General features: G+C 38.4%; 1 protein-coding gene and 1 pseudogene across 1 annotated transcript; both read right to left on the bottom strand.

Annotated features, from left to right (window-relative positions):
- Positions 1 to 531: 531 nt before the first annotated feature.
- LOC104429079 lies at positions 532 to 4,407 on the bottom strand (annotated as a pseudogene).
- An 8,810-nt stretch (positions 4,408 to 13,217) lies between these two features.
- Positions 13,218 to 16,997, bottom strand: LOC104435220 (calmodulin-binding protein 60 D-like). The gene is made up of 8 exons (XM_018863924.2): positions 16,898 to 16,997; positions 16,723 to 16,798; positions 15,912 to 15,964; positions 15,243 to 15,736; positions 14,946 to 15,106; positions 14,628 to 14,834; positions 14,271 to 14,442; positions 13,218 to 14,057 (listed from the first exon to the last, which is right to left on the bottom strand). Exons 1-8 carry the CDS (start codon positions 16,981 to 16,983, stop codon positions 13,624 to 13,626), a joined length of 1,683 nt encoding a protein of 560 aa, XP_018719469.2. The 5' UTR covers positions 16,984 to 16,997; the 3' UTR covers positions 13,218 to 13,623.
- Between the last annotated feature and the right edge of the window lie 6,436 nt (positions 16,998 to 23,433).

Here is a 23,433-nt window from a genome sequence, read left to right on the forward strand (position 1 = left end):
GCTACATTCATGCTCCTCTGATCTTCAGAGTATTGACCCCATAAGAGTTATTGCAAGAATTTAAGATCTCATGACCAATTTGAACCAATCATACAGGATCGGATCTGGTCGGATTATATCATTTGGTCAGCTTGAGCTGCTAGGCTAGCAGCATTTGAACAGACAGGTCTGATCTGGTCTTCCAGCAACTTTCCATGCTGTCTAAACTAATGTGACTCTAGTAGGTGCCACTTTCACTACTCCCAATTTGTATTTTCGCTGTTTTTGGAGAATGTGAATTAGGAAGGGGATTTTCTTTTTGCCCCATAATTTTTCATAGTTAGAAATTAAAAACAGATGATATCAAAATTTGGACTTTGGGCATTGTGACTCTAATGGTTAGAATATTATGTCACAAACAGAGAATAGCAAAGCCTCCCTGAGAAACTTTGGACTTCGCAAGCTAAGTAAAAGACTCACAAATTGTGTACAGCAAAGAAAAGTCTGCTATGTATATCAGAGCAATAAACTAATGATCCAAGATATAATGGGTTGGGACAAACAAAGTGCCAAACAATTCTTGAACAAGAAAAAAAGGCCTACAATTCTTGAAGAGCCCTTATATTGAGGTACTTCATAAGTTCAGCTAGCGTGATCTATACAAAGAAGAGACGCTCTATTGGCACTAGTCCTTAGATTTTTATGCATAATACTGAATTATTGCATGCAGGGAGCTTGCGCTTAGATGCTTTGCAGATTCTTGGTCCTCCCAAAACAAGACATTCTCATCCACAAAAGCCAATCATCGGGCGTCAAGCTTTGTAAATTTCCTTTTTCCTTTTTTGTTTTCTGTATAAATAATGACACTTCGCCACGTGATGGTTGGCTTGTGTGGATGAGAATTTTGGATATAGGTTTTCGATGTTTACAGCTTAATAATATGGGAAATTGAACATTGCTGTTCTCCTTGCAGCCACGACCCGCCGTACCGATCCCCACTTCACCACGGCACGGATCTTGCACCACGCTGCCCTGGGCCTTGAAATCGTCGTCTTACAGACTCCAAAATCAGTGCCAGATTGACAGATCCCAAGATCTGCCCCGCTGCTTGATTCAATGACAAAAGTAGGCTCTGGTGTCCACATCAAATTGCCAGGGCTTGGAGACTCGGGAGATAAATGAATGTTTGGCACAAAGGGGTCTCGTGAGTGACCAGGATGATGACTACTTTCACCAGCACCATTGCCAGGCAAAAATTCCTGCCTCGCCAGGATGTTTGCCATGGTCGGATTGAAGGTATTTGTGATGATATGGCTCTGTGGCCCCAAACAATCTAGTTGTCTGTTTTCTGTGATATTGTAGCAGGGCGACATTGAAGCAAATGAGTAATTAAATTCAGAAGCCGCTTCTGGTATATCTGAATAAAAATGTAGTTCGGTTTTAGCTACCACAGATATGCAAAATGATGTTACTAAACTATGAACGATTAAGAAGGCCAAGAAGAAAAACATAGAAGTGATAACAATACCACACCTTGGTTTAGGATTGTGTAATCTAGATGATGAAGAGGCAGGCTCAGGCTAATTGATGGCTCTGTAGGCAAGTTGGTCAGGGCTCTTGGAGGACTGATGCTGGGTAGGGCATCAACCAGCACCCATTGATTCTTGTTACAGTAAGCTTGTCTTCTTAAGGTCTGCACCAACATCTGTTGACCAAGCAGTGGATTCAATCACATCCAAACAAATGCTTATGAACTTTGAGAGAAGTGGTCGTGTTACAATTTTTGCCAAGTAAATGGACTAGTCCGATAAAAACAGCCCCTTGTATAGCTTCAGATAGATTGACACTCGGCTACTTGATAGTGAAGTTATGATATATGTACCTTCTGAGAGGGGGTCAATTGGTGTAGTGACTGGTAAGTTTTGCCATCAAGTGTTGCTTGAGCAACTTTCATTACTGAATTGAACAGTATACCGGCCTTGTTCCAAGCTTGGTAGTAAGTGTACATCTGGTTGTCGTCGACTACACAAGTGCTGGCATGTCTGACAATTGTCTCCCATAGCCGGTTGGTGATCCCAGTGCCAAGTATCTAAAATAACATCACATCACGAAAGAAGTAGCATGATTTGATATTTAACAGTGTTTAGAATAACATGAACAGAAGAAGGATTTTATCAGGGCTTGAAGAAAGGTGGTTACTACGTTTCTTAGAGAGGATGAATCGGCTTCATACAGCTGGAGGAAATCTTGAACAGTGTTGATTCTTCTCAAAGTCATGCGTTTGTGTAAAGCGCCGTCTTTGGCTATTTTCTCTAAACGCCACACTTCATCGCTCAGAGATGGAGGGTAATGCTTCTTGTTGACTGCACATAGCTTGGAAAACTTGTCAATCTTTAAGTCTTTTTAAGATCCACAGATAGAATCAAGGATTATTGGTCAGTATCATAAAATGAAAGGCATTGAAACTAAAGCATTGCAAGCTTACACTCTCCTCGATGATCTTTAACAATGAAAGTTTCACTTCTCGCTTCTCTTATTCTTATTTCTGCAGAAACCTTTTGAAGAGCTCGAGCTCCTAACCTGAATTTCCGACTTCTCACCCAGCTCGAGTTGTCAGTGATGATTAAATTACGGAACCAACCACTTCCTCCTTGCAAGATAACAGTCAGCTCCCCTGTTATCAGTGGCCTTTTCCCTTCCCTTTCACGAATGATATTGCAATTGAATTCCTTCTCAGTCCAATCCTCTACCTCATCTGACCCAAAATCGCCATTAAGGACGACGATTTCGAGCTTTATCGAAGATAGGGGCCACTTGTAACCCTCTCATTGGTCCTGCCATCGACTAGTTCGATCCTGAGAGGAGTACCATCCTCGGCTTCTATCTGACTGCTAGTGAAGATGGTTGCTGGTAATTTGGTAACAAATTGTAGTCGCAGACTGCTTTCTTCAGAACTTCCAATGGGAATAGATGGGGTTCTGCAATATAGACTAGAAATACATAAATTCCTCTGTGCATAAGGGGTGTTTAAAGTGTCGATACGTTGTCAGAAAACAACTTATCTTGAACTTAGAAACCAGATTACTGTTCTGGTATGAAAATAATTATATGAAGCAAGATCAACATTGGCTCTGATTCACAATCAACCTTGGAGGTTGATGCAGGAATACAAGGAACACTGACCTCAATGATGGATTGAGAAAGCGTGAGATTGCACGTTCCACTTCCTCACTAACCTGCTTGATGCAGAATCTAACTCAGATTTGAAGAGAAATTTCATAACAAACCAATAGCTCTGTCCCATTTAGCATCACGGTCACAAACGGGTGATTTCATTAGACTACGCACAGGGTATGCATTACGTTCCTAAGGTGCAATGTTTTCTAATACAAGGAACTTCTGCATAGCATAACTGTCACAGCAAATAATTAGAAAAATGAAAATTTTCACTTGATCGTTTGATAAAAAGATTCATTCCCTTCATCAGAAAAAGAGGTGAGGGGCAACAGAAATTTACTTTTTATTTGGAAATTGTTTATGAGAACAGGATTCACAGAATCATGGAAATGAACCTAACAAACAAATCTCTTCAGAAACAAATAATTGAAACATTCTTAATATGAAATAGTAGAGCGAATCAGGGCTTCATGATGCATCTTTCATAATAAACAAGACATGGACAAAGGCCTCTACATGTTTGTGATGAAAAGTACTTCGCCTGAGCCACATATTTTGGTGATTATAATGGGAGTTACCAAGATTAAAATATCACTGAGATGACCAAACATCCGAATCACAAAAACAACCTTCTCAATAGATATCAGAACTACATCCACGACATGCTGACCAAACATCACCAAGCAAGATGAAATGAATCTTAATATCCTATAGAAAGAACCAAAGTCACATACTAAGTATACCATCAATATGAAATCATCATTCAATTTCTGAAGAACCAGACTTGAGTTCTTCTCAAGCAACACGACTAGTGACTGATGTGGAATAGCATACCACTTTCCGAAAGAGAGGCTCGAGAGCAGATGCAAATTCCTCCGGCAACAGCCCTTCGGACACATTTCTCAAGTAACTGCAAAGTAATCAAGAATAGTAATTCACAGTCACAGACGCTAAAATTGGAATACAATGGCCCCTAGTAAAGTAGTTCTACTTAATATTAGGCCTTCTTCTCGATCCTCGAGCCGAAAATCCGGAACCACCCTCTTTATCCTCCTCCAGAAGTTGCCTCTTCAACATCACCAGAGAATCAAAAACACTTAAAATTCATGTATAAAGTTTCTAAAACTTTTAGTGTTATAGATTCAGCAACCTGTGCTGCTAAAGCAGCGGAGACTATATAGGGAGTCAAGATTGGGCCACCACAGAAATGGAAGGTGCAAAGAAGCTTCAACCTTGAAACCTTTAAAAAGACCTCCACTGAAGTCAAACAAATAGATCCTATTTGGGCTCCAAAGAGCAACAAAACCAAACCAAAATATGTCGAATTTGTGACTACATTATTGCGTGTGACAAATTAATAATTGCGCTTTGGACACTTCCAAGCGCTATGAACTCCGCCTTTGGACCCATCAACTGAATTCAGGAGGGACGTCCTAGAAGATTGCAGGAAAATCACCCTATGAAAACCAAGTTCAACTGACTAACCGTGTTGAATGATTGACAGCTACGTTAATGGCACAATCTTGGAGATACCCAGATAAAAGAATGGCTTTTTAAAATGTTTTCTCGACGTGGAGTTTGAGAGAGAGAGAGAGAGAGAGAAAATCTAGGAGACACGGCGGCATCGACGCGTAACTGAGTAAACCGAAAACAATGTGATGGAGAAAGCTTTTGGAAGTTACAGGCAGAGCTTCAGAGCAACCGCGTTCCATGGAACGTTGTCATACTCAAGAGGAATGGACGATCAAGATTTGAACTTGACTCCTCCCGGTTTTCGCAGTTGAATTTCTCTTGCGAAGTCGTTGGGTACAACGTTAAAATATTAGGTAGGCTTGTGTGCTACGCGAATGCGGCATTATTTTCATGGTTTTGTCGGAATAGGGCTTTCCCCCGAGCAGAGCTTGCCACTGCCCGCGTCTAAGAACATGGCCATGCACGAAATTGGAATTTGGCTTTCCAGGCTAGATTGTGATCCTCTTGAAAAGGAAAGAAAATGAATTAAAATGATTATGTGTTTTGAGTGTTTAAACAGGACGTAGTTCCCTAAAAAGAACTCCAAACTTTACATCCAATCCCAATCCTGTCCCAACTTTTCTTTTTGTTTGATTAAAAATTCTTAGCTTTCACTATAATCCAAAATCAGCCCACCATCCAAAAATTGCCATTATTTTCTCCAAAATTATTAACATCAGGGTCAATTAGACGTTCATCATTTGACCCATGTCTTCATTAACATTCTCACCGGAATAACAATAGCCTCCTGAGATAGATAATCTTGAAGAAACCAAATTAATTTTTTTTATCACAAAAATCTCAAATTTGTAAACTTATAACAAATTTACCCATCGTTAATTTCCATTTAATTTTATTATCAATTTGTTGAATTTGATAACACATCGCATTTAACATGTATATCAATTTGAGACTTTACTATTCGTTTGATGGTTTGTGGGTTTTTGTGGTATTAATTAAATTTAACAAAAATTAACGAGGGTAAATTTACTACAAATGTACTAAGTTGAAGTTTCTTTTTCTTTTTCTTTTTGTAGTAAAAAAATTAGTTTGGGATAAATTTGTCACAAATATACTAATTTAAGGTTTTTCATAATATTGACCCAAAAAAGTTATGATAGAATGAGAATTAAACTTAAAGTTGGTTTTTTTTATTTTTTTAAGGGGACGAGCCCATTTTGTCAAAAAAAGGGGACGAGCCCATTTAAACAATAATGAAAACCTTGACCTATTAAGCCAAGCTTGGCACGAGCAATTTGACCTTATTATCATCTGATATAGAAATCATACTCGAAAAGCATGCGGGCAATAAAGGAAATAAGGAAGGAGAATATGAGGAATAAACCCGCTGCCCCTTGCTCTCACCCGATCTTGACTTAAGGTTGAAATGTCTTCGTCAATGGAAAACAATAGAAAATGACAATTTCCAGGAACAACATGGGGATGTCAACATGCGTGCGATGACAGAAGATCTAAATGTCGAAGACACACCTTACGACAGTGAAACCCTAGCCATTACTTACACTATGTATGTACGTATATATGGACAAAAGTATGTATTTATGTATGATGTGCAGTCCGAAGCATGCACCCTAGTTCAGAACAGTGACTGTTTGGTCATGGTTTAGTCCAAGAGTAACATCGCAACTTCTGTGCTACTTCCCAGTTCGAATAATTAGCCAAGATGATTTTCCGGGAAAATTCAAGGGCGTGGAAGAACATTCAGGGAAAATCTTCTTCAGCATATCATAAACGCGTTTGCTCAGTCTACACCAGAACTTGGAGATGAGAACAGTGGAATTTCAATTGAATTCAAACTCAGTTTCTGTGTTACTACCTTTAAAGTAGGTTGACCTAGAATTGTAGAGGAAATGACATCTAGAGTGCCAAAATTCAGCACGGAAGACACTTGAATGCTAAAAGTTTGGAAAAGTACACTAAGGCTCTGTTTGGTAACCAACCCAATAGTAATTGATTCTGATTTTTTGTTCCCGGGAGTAGTTTGGAAACAGAATCACGTTTGGTAAATTTTTTATTCCCGAGAATAGATTTGGAGTAGAATCAAGAATAAAAAAAAAGTTTATTCTAATTCCCGGGAATAAATCTAAGAATCAAGTCTTCTTCCCTTTTTTCTTCTTCTTCATCTACCGCCATCTCGCGGTTGTCATTCGTCGCCACTATCTGTTGGTTGCTGGCAATCGGTCTGACGAGCTCGCTAGGCTAGAGCGAGGTTCGGTGAACTCGCCAGAGGCAAGCATAGCCACCGGCAAGGCGGACCTTGCCCAACCCCGGCAAGGCTCACCCAGCCTCGCCGGTGGCTAGGTCGGCCTCACCTAGCCTCAACAAGGCTTGCCTAGCCACCGGCAAGGCTGGGTGAGCCTCACCGGTGGCTAGGCGGTCCTCGCTTAGCCCCGTCGATGGCCAGGCAAGTCTCACCCACCCCAGCAAGGCCAGCCTAGCCACCAGTGAGGGTTGGCCTCGTTGAGGGCCGGCGACGCTCCAGTGAGGTCGCTGGCCCTTGTCTGGTCGGTTGCCAATTCGGCAACCGACCACTTGAAGAAGAAGAAGAAGAAGAAGAAGAAGAATAGGAGAAAAAGGAAAAATGTAAAAAAGAATATTTAAAAATTAAACGAAATTGATTTGGAACATAATCAATAAACACGATACCAAACGCAATTCTATTCCATAATCAGAAATTTTGGATAGTTACCAAATGGCTTAAAATACTTAGAAATTATTCTAGGAAACATAATAAAAAAGAATCATTTCTAATCAAAATCTGTTCTCGGGAACAAAATCGTTACCAAATGCGCCATTAAATGCCAAAATCGAAGCACAATGGATTAGTTAAGTGTTACCGATGACAAAATCCAGCCAAAATGTTGACATAGTATTTTTTCGGCCAAACAAGTGCAAAACGATGTCATTTTGCACATTGAGTTGGCTATATAAGCCAAAAACAACGTTGTTTTGCTTTGAATTTGAATTTGAATTTTAATATTAATTAAATTAAATTTAAAACTAAATTTATAATAATAAAAAATAAAAGAGGGAAGGGGGAGGAGGGGGAAGGTAGAATGTCGAGGGCTATGCAAGCCCTTGCTGTTGGCGACCATGGAGGGCTGGCCAAATCCGACAAGGGCCAATGACGGTGGGGTGACAACAACAATGTCTTGCACAGCTCTCACTGATTTGCAACTCCTCCCCCCTTTTTCTAAATTTAATTTTAAATTAAATTTAATTAATATTTATATTAAAATTCAAATCCAAAGCAAAACGACGTCGTTTTACCTCTTCTTTGCTAACTAAGCTCTCTAGCAAGCCACGTAGGCGAGCTATATTAATAAAAATTTGCCATGTAGGATTTCCGACCAAGGTCGCTAGACTTGACATTAAGGTGTTCAATTTTTCAAAGAAAGTAACACTTATGAATATCGTTCATAACTTTTTGCACTTGAATATCTCTATACACCAATTTTTGCATTTCAAATATTCTTTTCCCTAGAATTATATTAATTGAGCCTTTATTTTCTTGAAAAAAAAAAGATATCATTCGTTCATATAAAAGGCATGTTCATAGAACTTGACGGCTGATCAGTCAAGTTGAACATACTAGAAAAAACATAGAAATCCAGATGGCTTGTGACTACGTTAATCTTCACAAGCCCCGTTATTTCCACATGGACGTTGCTTTCTATATATGTAGGCACGATTCAGTTATATATGAATGTATCTATGTATGTCCTCTATGTTTTTGCACCATATATGTCCAAAAATGGGCCGAAAGCGTAGGAATGAAGTGACTCAACTTAAAGGAAAGGGAAGGAACAATCCGAAAAATGCTATCTTCGACAAAATGAAAGGTTTTTAATTGAATTTGTTGCTGTTTTCATATAACATAAGATGAATGTAAAGCTTAACCAACTATTAGTCTGTCTGCGACATGGCTAAGATGTTAGTGTCGAGAAATTTTGAAAGTATCTTATTTTGTGTAGTAAGTTATGCTGAAAGTCTAATTTCAAATTCAAAGTCTTATTTCTTTAGTATTGTAGGTGACACCTCTCCTTTCAAATTCAAAATCTCATTTCTTTAGTACTGCAAGTGACATTTTGCTTGACTAGGTAAGACCTTGCAGCCGGGGAGTTCAACAAAATAGTAAAGTAAGCGAGCATGTTCAAAGGTCTTGATTTGATTTTCCATCTTGAAGATTAGAACGTGAACCCACCGCAAGAATAATATGGGACCCGCATTTTCAAAAATCCTCAAATACTTATTTGGCAATGTTGTACCCATGCTCACAAGCGCAAATTCATAATTCTATTTTATCTCTTACAAGTTTCGACATCAAAATTTAACTCTTTCTATCCTGTAACAACCTTATTAAAGAAAAACCAAATCTTGAGATATATTTACCTTTTCACATACACAACTTCTTCATGATAGTTTTACTGATTATTACTTTTTATATGAAATACTCAGATATTTCATGATAAACTATTTTCCTAATTATCAATTTTTCGCAAGCATGCAAGACATGTACACATTTGCTAGTATAATACATCATAACTTATACGACCACATGGTATTCATACTTTGTTTTAAACTACATTGGGGTATGTGAAATCATGTATAGTAAGTGTAATCTATTAAGTATAATGAGTTAAATAAGCCTCAGGACAGCTAGATAGTCTGTGTTGCGAGTATACGCGAAGGAGATAAGTCATGATAAGCACCCCATTATATATATATATATATAGAGAGAGAGAGAGAGAGAGAGAGAGAGAGAGAGAGAGAGAGAGAGAGAGAGAGAGAGAGAGAGATGTTCATTTAGGCTAATTTATGTAAAACGCAACAATATATAAATGATATGATATGCATATTAAAACCTTATTCACAGTAACAATCAAGAAACTTTGGTCATCATTAAAATACAACCATCTGCAAAAATTTCAAGTCGTCACAACATTGTTGTTGGAAATTTTTTTGGAAACTTTCAATACAACTATGCAATAGCTATCCTTTCATGCATGTGGTTGGGTGAGAGACGGGTAAATTAGAATTGCACCTCAAAATTTAACATTCATTGCTAATTGTCCATGACCTTTCAGTTTTGCAATGTCTCCCCTCAAGTCTTGAAACCAGTTGCAATGTTCCTCTGGTATTGACTCCGTCCATGTGTTCGTAGCATGATTAATTTGCTGTCTTATGGTGAGAAAATCTAACAGCTAATGACAAATTACATTTCACCCCTTAGGTTTTGACTCTTGGTCGGTTGTCTCCAAACTTTTCATTTTCTTTTTCAATGTTCTACTTGGAGTATTGAAATGAGTTCCCAAAGTCACATCAACATTGATCTTGACCAAATTTTCAATCCAATCTCCATCCGAGATCGGTGCAAGCTACTTAATTGAGGGTTGTTCTACCTTTGCCCGATACATGTGCATGGGGTGAAGCACCCTCAAAGTGCCAAAACCTATCACGGGTGAACATTAAGTGTCAAAACTTCTAAAGATATACTTAAGTGCCCAAATCAGAAAAGTAAATGGACATTTAAGTGCTAACAACAAGAATTTTAAATAATGTGGCATTTCTTTAAAATATATATATATATATATATATATATATATATATATATATATATATAAATTCACATGATGCTGACGTGACTAAATTAACAAAAATGATGTCTTTTTGGTCCAAATTTGATTTTTAATGTAAATATTAATTAAATTAAACTTAATTGTTTAAATTTAATTTAATTAATATTTACATTAAAAATCAAATTTGTGGCCAAAATGACGTCGTTTTGAGACAATGATTATTGAGTAGACATTTCAACAAGCCACATAGATGGTATTTATTAATAAAATAATATAATGTCAGATTTCTAACAAGTTTTGCTGAAATTGACATTAAAGTGACCAATTCTAAAAAAAAAAAAAGTGGCATTTAAATATGCATTTTAGAAGTTTTGACACTTATATGTCTACCTGCACTTTAGGTGTTTTTCTTCCCGTGTGTGGCAATTGGGTAGCCTCTACAAGCGGCTACCACATGCTAGACTCGTCCCTCTCTCTCAAAAAAATATTTCTTTTCCAATTTAATTGATGGTAGAAATTATAAAATCGTTTCTTCTGATTCACAAGTATTTGCTCACACAAGGACCATCTAGAGGTAAGATATTTATTATGATTTAGTAATAAATAACAAAATTTGGCACATTGTCACGCTGAATCGAGATTTGATACTCGTGTTATGTTTCCTATAAACTAATGTTAACGTTATAACATCATATCTTTTATTTAACAAGCAAAATAATTGGGTTTAAGAGTAAACATGTTAATTTGTGCTAATGACCAAATTATGCAAATTATATTTATTTTTTATAGTATTAGGATTTTTTTTTCTGCATATCTCGGTTTGCTTTATGCTTTACCCGATGTTACAAGTTCTAATAGGTCATTTTTTTTTTTAAAAATGATAATGCAAATTTTGGCTGATTACATGACACCTTCGAAAGTTTGGACGAGGTTTGGTTATTTGATTGATTTTCTTACTGGTATGGGCTAGATTCAAAAAAAAAAAAAAACAACTGTAGCCCTTTTCATGAAAACTGGCTAGAGTCAACCATGAGGAAGACATTGCAACCAATTTCAAAACTTTTAGGGGAAAATTGCGAAAATCAAATAGTTGGGGCAACTTGCAATTAGTGCCAAAAATTTGTGGGGAAAATATATTGTGGATGATGAAAATATTTTTATGAATAATTATTTTAAATGATATAAGTGATTATTTTCTTGAAAAATATTTTCTAAATCATTTATTTTCTACGAAATAAATGTAGCCTCAATCCTCTAAATGGATATGATATTATGCATATGTATGAACAAGAATATTCATTTTTACGTGTAGATTTATGTATCACAACCATGGATATGAGAGCGTACGAAAATCATATGCGACTCAAATATGATTAAGTCGCATATGATTTGGTTTTTAGTTCGCATTGACCATTCGCTTGACTTGCTTTCGTAGAGAAGCAAGCAAGAAGCTCCAGGAGACCGGAAAACAAGAGGAAGTTGCTGCAGAATTTACTGATTGACCTGAAGAACCACGGTGCCTGCGTCCCTCCAAACGTGGAAGTCCGAATCAACGAGGCCTTTCCAGGTTGGAAGCTGTCCTGACCATAAAAGTCAAGCTAAATAGTTGTTTTGAGACTAATGAAGCTCTTCTTTTCATTTCCTTTTCGTTGGCTGAAAAGCCATCCAGCCTGACCCGCTTGAAACCAGCTCGTCTTTTAATACGTTTGTTGATAACTATCCGTGCAAAAGATAAGATAAGATATGTAAACCCCGAGGGGTCTAGAGGAGAAGTTATTGTATGGTCTACAGACGATGTAAGCTAATATCATCCAAAGCGTTGATTATGCGGGCCTCACCGTGCGACAAATATTATTAACAGTTGAGATGGCTTCGCCTACATGGCGTTCAGTCTAATGTAATGTGTTTTTCCATTAGGGGGAAGTGGCCGGCCTTGTGAAGTGAGTATTCGTTTCCCTTCCTTTGCGGGTAGGATTGGAAACCCTTTATTTGACATGGTGTCTGAATCTTGTTTAGAGATGTTTTTGCTAGTATTACCCTGGATTTGGATTTCCTACTCACATGAGCCCATATCCTTGCTTTTCGATCGATCTCTTATTCTAATCTTCCTCCCCAATATGATATTATGGGTTCATTGATAATTCTAGTATAATATATTCTATCACACATATAATCATACTTAATTAGACTCAATCATTAGATTATTCATTATAAATTTATAAGCTAGCCCAGTCCCATTATGGGCGGAATCCATTGCTTTTCCAAGTCGAGCCCTGGGATATGATGGTGAATGATGACCTGTTGAAGCTAAAGTTCCATTAAAAAGCGTTTCGATGATATAGAACCTCCTTAGTTCACTAGGTCGTCTCTTGTTTGCTCATGAATTCAGCAGTAGTTCAAAAGATTGACTAATTTGGGAATCTCTAGGAATGATCAAGATAGGCCCAAAATCACCTATGGCTTAAACCCTACTTTTTAATCTCATTCTTTTACTTATACTCTTTTGATTTTCTCATTCATGAAGTCAATTAGACACCTTGTTAGCTTGTCAACTCATGCTAATCAGTATGCTCCTGTACATTACTAAGCATTATCATAAGAGTCTTATACTTGATAGGACTACTTAGTTTGAGCCATAACTATTTCACACCACTATGACTCGAGGATCCAAAGTTATCGAGCTCATCATCAATAATTCTATGAAAATACTATCAGCCATAAAGTCTCTCCATATAAGGCACGATAGGTAGATAACTTAGCACAAGCAATTCAAAGGTTTACTCATGACAAGAATCAAACTCGTATTCTTGTGGAAGGCGGACGATTCATTTTAATATTGGACCACTTACCTTGATGGTCAATTCATGTTTAGTTAATCCACCTGTGAAGCAAAGAAAGGTCTGCTGAGTATGTTAGAGCAATAAATTCACAAACAAGAGATTGGCGGGTTGGCACGAACAAAATGCCAAGCAATTCTTGAAGAAGAAAACAAAAAGGCTTACAATTCTTGAAGAAGAACCCTTGCACTGAGGTACTTTATAACACCAGCTTGCGTGATGTATACAAAGAAGACACGTTCTATTGGCACTTATCCTTAGATGCTTAGTCAAAATAAGAAATTGATGCATCTAGGGCAGTTGCTACTTAGATGCATTGGAGAAATTTGGTGCTCCCCGAAAACGAAATTCTCATCCGTCCAAACCAATCATTGCATGTCAAGCATTATGAGTTTCCTTTTCTTCTTAAGTAAGAATAAGGATACTTCGCCCATGAAGATTGGATTGTGTAGAAGAGAGCTTCGCGCTCTTGGGGCACCGAAATTTCTCTTGGAGGTGGGAGTTTCCATGCATACATCTTAATAATGTGCAAGATTGAACATTGCCGTTCTCTTCGCAGCCACAATTCGCCGAACCGATCCCCACTTCACAACGGCACGGATCTTGCACCATGCCGCCCTGGGCCTTGAAATCCTAGACTTGCGGACTCCATAATCCGTGCAAGGTGGACAGATCCCGAAATCTGCCCCGCCACTCGATTCGATGACGAAAGTATGCTCTGGTGTCCACATCAAAATGCCAGGGACAGGAGATGGCGCTTTGAAAAGCTCCTCAGGAGATGGATGGATGTTCGGCGCAAACAGTCCTCGTGAGTAACTGGGATGATGACTGCTTTCGCCGGCACTAAAACTGGACGAAAAGTCCTGCCTTGCTAAGCTGTTTGCTCTGGTTGGGTTAAAGATTTTTGCGGTGATATGACTCTGTGGCCCCAGACAATCTAATTGCCTGTTCTCTGTGACATTGCAGCAGTGTGATGTTGAAGCCAATGAGTAATTAAATTCAGGAGTTACTTCTGGTCTATCTTAATAAAGAAGCGGTTCAGTTTCAGCTACCATAAATGAGCAAAATGGTGGATGTGCCAATAAAGAAATAGGAACGCTAAACTATGAAAGATGAAGAAGGCCATGAAGACAAAGAGAGACAGAAGTTATGTAACATCACTTACCTCGGTTTAGGACCGTGTAATCTAGATGATGAAGAGGCGGGCTCAGGCCGATTGACGGCTCTGTAGGCAAGTTGGTCAGGACTCTCGGAGGAGTGATGTTGGGTAGGGCATCGAGCGCCACCCACTGATTCTTGTTATTGTAAGCTAGCCATTTCAAATTCTGTACCAAAATCTGTCGACCGGGCAGCAAATACACTCAAGTCCAAAATCAGACAAATAATATTTTAAGAGAAGTGCTTGTGGTATATATTCTGCCATGGAAATGGACTAGTCCGATAAATACAGGCCCATCTATAGGTCCAGCTAGAATCACACTAAGCTACCAGAAAGAAAAGTTTCCGTTTATGATTTATGTACCTTCTGAGACTGGGTCAATTTGTCTACGGACTGGTAAATTTGGCCGTTGAGTGTTGCTTGAGCTACTTTCAATACTGAATTGAAAAGTATACTGGCCTTGTTCGAAGCTTGGTAGAAAGCGTACATCTTGTTATCGTTGACCGCACAGGTGCTAGCATGTCTGACAATCGTCTCCCATGTCCGCTTGGGGATCCCATTGCCAAGTATCTGAAATAATCGCACCACGAAAGAAGTAGCACGATTTGATAGTTAACAATGCTTAGAGTAATGTACAGGAAAAAGGGAAATTAGCCAAGCTCGAAGAGAAATGGTCACTACATTTCTTAGAGAGGGTGCATCGGCTTCGTGCAGCTGGAGGAAATCCTGAACAGTGTTGATTCCTCTCAAAGCCATGCGCTTCTGTAAAGTGCCATCTTTGGCTACTTTCTCTAAACGCCACACTTCGTCACTCAGTGATGGAGGATGGTGCTTCTTGTTAACTGCACATAGCAGAGCAAACTTGTAAATGTTTTGAAGTCTTATTAGGGTCCTCAAAGAGAATCAAGAATTGGTTGTAAAAAATCAAAATGTTATTGTCATATGGAAGGCATCGAAACCAAGGCATTGTAAACTTACGCTCTCCTCGATGATCCTTAACGACGAAACTTTCACTTCTTGCTTCCCTTATTCTTATTTCTGCTGAAACCTTTTGAACAGCTCGAGCTCCTAACCTGAATTTCCGACTTCTCATCCAGCTCGAGTTGTCAGTAATGACTAAATTACGGAGGCAAACAATTCCTCCTTGCAGCATCACAGTCAGCTCCCCGGTTATCAGTGGCCTTTTCCCTTCCCTTTCGCGAACGATATTGCAATTGAATTCATTCTCAGTCCAATCCTCTTCCTCGTCCAACCCGAAATCGCCATCAAGGACAACAATCTCGATCTTTATCAAAGATAGGGACCCACTTGTAATCCTATCATTTGTCCTGCCATCGACTAGTTCAATCCAGAGAGGTGTACCGTCCTCGGCTTCTATCTGACTGCTAGTGAAGATGGTTGCCGGTACTTTGGTAACAAATTGCAGTCGCAGACTGCTTGCTTCAGAAGTTCCAATGGGATTAGATGGCATTCTGCGATATAGACTAGAAATAGATAAATTCTCTGTGCATAAGGGATGTTAAAGCGTCGATATGATGTCGGAAAACAACTTATCTTGAACTTGAAACCAGATTGCTGTGTCTAGTATGATAATACTAATATGAAAGAAGATCAATATGGCTTCCTCTGATTCCCAGGAACACTGACCTCAACAGCGGATCCTGAAAGCACGAGATCACACGTTCCACTTCCTCACGAACCTGCTTGATGCAGAATCTAAATCAGAGTCAAAGTAAAATTTTCTAACAATACCTATAGTTTCAACCTGTTTAGCCTCACGATCACAAACTGACTTGGTTACACTACATGCAGGGTAAATCTTACATTCCAAGGGAGTAATATTTTCAAATACAAGGAACTTCTGCATAGCATACCTATCAAAATAATAGCTAGAAAAAGGAAGGATTCATTTGATCATCCGTTGAAAAAATTCACTCGCTTCATGAAAAATACAGAGGTCAGGGGCAACAAAGAACATTTCATGTTTGGAATATAGTTATGGGAACACGATTCAGAGATTCAGATATCTTTAATCCATGGAGATGAACCCAACAAACAAATCACTTCAGAAACATATGATGGGAACATTCTTAATAAACAATAGTAGAGCACATCCAGACTCCATGAAATATCTTTTAAGTAGCAAGACATGGACAAAAACCTCTACATCTTTATGATGAAACACTTTGCCTGAGCTATCTATGCTGGTGATTATAAGGGAAGCGACCTATATCAAAAGCCCACTCTGCTGACCAAACATCCAAATCACCACTAGGAAACAACCTTCTCAGTAGAAATTCAAACTACATCTATGACATGCTGACTGAACATCATACAGAAAAAACTGATTAGTCACATACTAAGCTTAGCAGTAATATGAAATCTAAATCAATAGGTGAAGAACTAGACTTGAGTTCTCCTCAAGCAACACAGCTAGGGACTGAAAAGCATAGCATACCACTTTCCGAAAGAGAGGCTCCAAAAGAGATGCAAATTCCTCTGGCGAAAGCCCTCCGGTCACATTTCTCCAATAACTGCAAAGTTATCAGAATCCGAATAAGGGTCTGTTTTAGTAATCCACGGTCACAGACACTAAAATAGGAATACAGTGGCCCTTAGCAAAGATATACTACTTAGTGTTAGGCCTTCTTTTTGATCCTTGAGCCGAAAAACCAGGACTGCCCTCTTTATCCTCCTCCTGAAATTGCCTCTTCAACATCACCAGAGAATCAAAAGCACTTAAAGTTCATGTAAAAAGTCTCCAAAACTTGCTATGTTTATATATACAGCAAACAGTACTCGGCTAAACCAGCAGGAACTATGTGGGAAGTCAAGATCGGCCCACCACTAAGGAAAGGAAGGTACAAAGAAGCTTCACCTTTGAAACCATTAACAATCTCCATGACAATTCACTTAAAACAAATAAATTCTATTCGGGCTCCAAAAAGCAATAAAACCAACCAAAAATTAGTCACATCTGTGACTACATTCTTGCGTGTGCCAAAATAATAATTGCATTTTGGACACTTCCAAGCGCCAAGAGCTGTCCTTTGGACTCATCAACTGAATATAGGACTGATACCCAAGAAGATTGAGCGAAAATTACTTAATAAAAACCAAGTAGATTAACTAACTAACGAACCGTGTCAAATGACTGACAGCTACATTATTGGCATAATCTAGGAGATACCCAGATGAAAAAATGTCCTATTCCATGCTTTCACGATGTGAGGCTTGAGAGAGAGAGAGCGAAAATCTAAGGATACACACGGTGGCATCGACGCATACCTGAGTAGGCAATAAGCAATGTGATAGAGAAAGCTTTTGGAAGTTAGGGCGGAGCTTCAGAGCAACCGCGTTCCGTAGAGCGGGGGAGTCCTCGAGAGGGAATGGACGATCAAGATTTGAACTTGACTGTCGCCCATTTTCGTCAGTTGAACTTCTTTTTAAGAAGTCGTCGGGCTCAACGTTAAAACTTAAAATATTAGGTTGTCTTGTGTGATAACCGAACATGGGCATTACGTAAATTTTCTTGGCTTGTCGGAATAGGGTTTCCACCGAGCAGAGTTTGTCACTGTCCGCGTCGAAAGACATTGTCATCGCATGAATCGGGATTTCACTCTCCATGCTAGATTACGATCCGCATGAGAATAGGGATAAGCATATTCCAAAGGGAAGAAAAGGAGACAAAAATGATTATGTGTATTGAGTGTTTGAACTATTGGTGATCGGTTCTCAGTCCAATCCGGTTCTAGTTTCAGTCCAATAAAACCAGTCACTATTTTTTCTTTTCACATTTTCATCCATATACTTTATTGTCCAAAGCATGACCAGAAGCAAATTGAGCTCAAAACAAATCCTATGCTTCTATATGGATATTTTATTGTTCAATTACAGGCTCCCATTTCCTTGGAAATAATAAATTAAACCCACATCTTTTTTTGAAAAAAATAAAAATAAAAAAAGTATATGTAACCGGACTGCCAAAACACCAGTTCCACTTTTAGGGACCAGGACCGAACTAACACTCTTGGGAATGGGTCACAATAGGCTGGTTCGGTTTGATTTGGGCACTTCCTACTTTGGGCGGTCTGTTATGGGAAGCTCAATCTGCTATTCATCTTTGCTTGGATATTAGTGTTGTGAAATTGCAAAATATGATAGTTGATGTAGTAAGTTACGTCGAAAGTCTGATTAATTCAAAGTCTTATTTCTTTAATATTGTAATAGACCTTTTGTTTGACCAGATAAAACACGCAACAAATAGAAGAGTTCACAGATAGTAAAGTGCATATGTTTGTAAATCTTCATTGATTTTCCTTCTTGAAGATTGGAACTGAACCTACCGTGAACCTACCGCGAACCTATCGCGAAAATGGAGTGGGACCTCTTTACCTTTTAGGAATTTCAAATCTTTTTCCCTTTAGGCTCAAACATCCTCAAATACTTACATGATAAATATTGCACTCATGGGCGAATGCATATATTAATAATTCTATTTCATCTTTTACGTGTTTCAATATTAAAATTTAAAATTTTTCTATCCTATGACAACTTTCCTAAAGAAAATTCAAATCTTGAGGTGTTGATACATTTCCACATACCCCAATTTCTTTGGTATAGTTTTACCAATAATTTCTTTCTACATTAATTAGTTATATAAGTATTTAATAATGTTATAGCTCGTTAATCTTGCCAATATCACTTACATGCACACGACGCACGTGTACATTCCTCAGTATGTACCAAAACTTATGAGACCACATTGCATTGTATGTTATTTCAGACCACATTGGGAACATGAAATCATGTCTGGCTAGTGTAATTTACTCGGTATAATGAGTTACCAAATAAGCTTCATCACAACGTTGCAGCAAGCGCACGAAAAGGAGATTTAGTCATGGTAAGGATCTCATAACCAAGAAAGAGATGCTCATCAGTAACACATACAAGCTGCACGACTCGTTGGTGATTTGGCAAGGGTTCGCATAGACCTTGCACTTCGACTTTCTTCACGTAGGGAAGCAAGCAAGAAAAGCTTCAGTAGACCAAGAAGACTGGAGGAAAGGTCTGCAGAGTTTACAGATTGACCAAACTACTGCTTGCGTTGTCCCTTTCAACGTGGAAGTTTGAATCAATACGGCATTTCAAACCCAAGAAGCTATACTGACCTAAAACAAAGTCGAGCCTAAAAAAATATTTGTTTCGAGATCAATTAAGCCAATCCTGCCCATCGATGGACGGGTCCAAGGGAGAAGTTTTTGCGTGGCCCACGTACAATTTCATCTCCATCATCTATTAACGGGAAAAAGTTACCAAAAATCTCAAATGTGTACTTATGTGACAAATTTACCATCCATCAAAGTTTTATCAATGAGGATCATTAAAAATCTACCTATATTAATGCCGAAAAACCAAATGTTGTTGAAATGACACTCATGTGGCTTAAATAAAATAATAACAACGCTATTTCGACCGAAAAATCATTTAACGAAACTTTGATGGAGGATAAATGTGCCGCATACGTATAAGTCTAGATTTTTTATATCACGAGAAAAAATTAAAGGTAAATGTGTCACAGTAGGCATAGTTTGTGATTTTTACTGTAAAAAAAAATCATGATAAATGTGTTGTGATGAATATAATTTGGCATTTTTTGTGACAATTTTCTCCATTTAATAGGTTCTTCGTGCGGCCTACATGATGAGTGATCGAGATCGAGATGGACTTCGCCTATTCGGTGCGCGGACCCGTGCAGTATGTTATGGAGATTCCATGGCCGATGATGAAGGTAGGCCCAAACTCACCAACGGGTTAAGCACTATTTAACTACTAAATGATAGGCGGATAGTCCAGATTTGGGTAGGCCCTCTCATATCAATCTTACATGCATTTGGCATCCAAAAATTTACCCAAGTCGGTAATCTCACGCACACGGTCAGCAAAGATGACGGCTCGATTTCGCAAATTAAACATAGATGGCTCGATCTAATACAAAATTACCCCTTTTCTTTTTGCCTTTTTCAAAGGAGCGACATGTTTATTTGTTCCGTTGCAAGTATTTAATCGCCTCATATGCAAAAGGGGCGACTAACATCAGCCACTCTTCCGGGGCCGTTAATAGAAGAGTCTTATATCCATTACGGCTGTCCTATTTTCACGATGAGGGGTTTGAGAGAGAGAAGAGAGAGAGTTAAAATCTATGGAGGCATACGGTGGCATCGACGTGCGATAAACAATGTGATCGAGAAAGCTTTTGGAAGTCACAGGCGGAGCTTCAGAGCAACTGCGTTCCGTAGAGTGGGGTCGTCCTCGAGAGGGAAGGGACGATCAAGATTTGAAGTTGACTGTTGCCCATTTTCGTCAGTTGAATTCGTCTTGCAAATTTTTCGGGTTCAACGTTAAAATATTAGGTTGTCTTGTGTGATAACCGAACATGGCATTACGTAAATTTTCTAGGCTTGTCGCAATAGGGTTTCACCGGGCAGAGTTTGTCACTGTCCGCGTCGAAAAGACATTATCGTGCATGAATTGGGATTTCACTTTCCATGCTAGATTACGATCCGCATGAGAGGAGCATATTCTAAAGTAAAGAAAAGGTGACAAAAATGACTGTATGTCGAGTTGAGTTCTTAAACGATAAGTAAAACCTTAAGCTACTGAGCCATGATCGGTAAAGATCCATTTGATCCCATTAAAGAATACAAGGAAGGAGAATATGAGAAATAAACCCGATGGCTCTTGCTCTCGCACGATTTTGACCTGACTTTGAAAATGTCTTCGTCGTTGGAGAACAATAGAATTTGATAAATTTCAACCTTTGTTTTCTTGAAACAATGGTGGCATTAGTTCATATAAAAAGGCTGGTTCATAGATAGAACCTAACCGAGTCATTAGTCAAGTTGACATACTAGAAAAACATAATTTCCACATGGGCGTTGCCTTCTATATATGAAGGACGGTTCAATAATATGTGTGTGAATATGTGTGTGTGCGCGTCCTCCAAGAATGACTAAAGCGAAGGGACGAAATGACTTGAGTGGAAGGAGAGGAAAGGAATAGCCCAAAATAACATTATTAATAGCTAGCATTTCCTTGAATTTGCTGTTTTTTCCAAATGGCATAAGTTGGATGGGAAGCTCAGTCAGCTATTCATCTTTCTATGGCTTGGCTCAGATTTTAGTATCGCGAAATTATAAATTATGATAATCTATGTAGTAAGTTACGCTGAAAAGTCTGATTTCAAATTCAAAGTCTTATTTCTTTATTACCACAATAGACTTTTTTGTACCAGATAAAGCTTGCACTAGAGAGAAGAGTTCACAAATAGTCAAGTAAGCGCATACGTTTTCAAATCTTGATTGATTTTTCTTCTTGAAGATTGGAAGTGAACCCACCGCGCAAATGGAGTAGGACCTCTTACCTTATAGAGATTTTGAATATTTTTTTCCTTGAGGCTCAAATATTAGCAAATACTTACATGATAAATATTGCACTTATGGGCAATTTATATTTTGATAATTCTATTTCATATTTTATGTGTTTTAATAGTAAAATCTAAAATTTTCTTTTCTATAACAAGTTTCCTACAGAAATTCAAATCTTGAGGTATTGGCAACTTTCGACATACGCCAAATTTTTTTGCGTAGTTTTACCAATAATTTATTTCCACATTAATTAGTTATATGAGTATTTCATAATATTTTAGCTGCTAATCTTGCCAGTATCATTTGCACGCATGAGACCTGAGTGCACTTTCATCAATAAATACGCATCATAACTTATGAGACCACTTCGCATTCATATGTTATTCCAGACAGCATTGGGAAAATGAGATCATGTCTGGCTACTATAATTTACTCAGTATAATGAGTTACCAAATAAGCCCCAGCACAATGTTGCTGCAAGCGCACGAGAAGGAGATTAAGTCATGGTAAGGATCTCATAACCAAGAAAGAGACGCTCATCAGTAACACATACGAGCTGCACGACTCGTGCGTGATTGGATTAGGGTTCGCATCGACCTTGCACTTTGACTTTCTTTACGTGGGGAAGCAAGCAAGAAAAGCTTCAGTAGACCAAGAAGACAGGAGGAAGGGTCCGCAGAGTTTACAGATTGACCCGAACTCCTGCTTGCGTTGTCCCTTTCAACGTGGAAGTTTGAATAAATACGTCATTTTCAAGCCCAAGAAGCTTACTCTGACCTAAAACAAAGTCAAGCAATCAATTAAGCCAATCCTGCCCATCGATGGGCGGGTCCAGGGGAGAAGTTTTTGCATGGCAAACATACAATTTCATGTGGACCGTTTATTAAAGGGTAAAAGTTATAAAAAATATCAAATTTATACATGTACGACAAATTTACCATCTATCAAAATTCTATCAATGAGGACCATTAAAAATCTACCTACATTGATGCTGAAAAAGAAAACGTTGTCGAAATGACACTCATGTGGCTCAAAAAAAAAATTAACAATGCTATTTCGATCGAAAAATCATATGACGGAACTTTGATGGAGGGTAAATGTGTCATATAAGTATCAAATCTGGAATTTTTTTAAGTCGCAAGAAAAAGTTAAATGTAAATATGTCACAATAGGCATAATTTACGGTTTATACTGTAAAAATGATAAATGTGTTGCGATGAACATAGTTTGTTATTTTTCGAACGTTTTTCCCTAATTAAATGGGTTCTTCATGCGACCCAAATGATTAGCAATTGAGATGGGCTTTGCCTATTCAGTACTTGGACCCGTGCAATACCTTATGGAGATTCCGTGGCCGATGATCAAGGTAGGCCCAAACTCACCAACGGGTTAGGCACTATTTAACTACTAATGGCATAGGCAGATAGTCCAGTTTGGGCAGGCCCTCTCATGTAGACCGAACCCCTCAGCCCGCCCACATCAATCTTAGATGCATTTGGCGTCCAAAAAATTTACCTAAGTCAGTAATCTCACATCACGCGGTCACCGAAGATGATGTATCGATTTCGCAAATTAAACATAGACGGCTCAATCAAATACAAAATTACCTTTTATTTTCGCATTTTCAAAGGAGCGACATGTATATTTATTCTGTAGCAAATATTTAATTGCCTCATATGCAAAAGGGGCGAGTAACACCAGCCACTCCTCCGGGGGCATTAATAGAAGAGTCTTATATCCAT

This window comes from Eucalyptus grandis, chromosome 7 (assembly GCF_016545825.1).
Source record: "Eucalyptus grandis isolate ANBG69807.140 chromosome 7, ASM1654582v1, whole genome shotgun sequence".
NCBI lineage: Eukaryota > Viridiplantae > Streptophyta > Magnoliopsida > Myrtales > Myrtaceae > Eucalyptus > Eucalyptus grandis.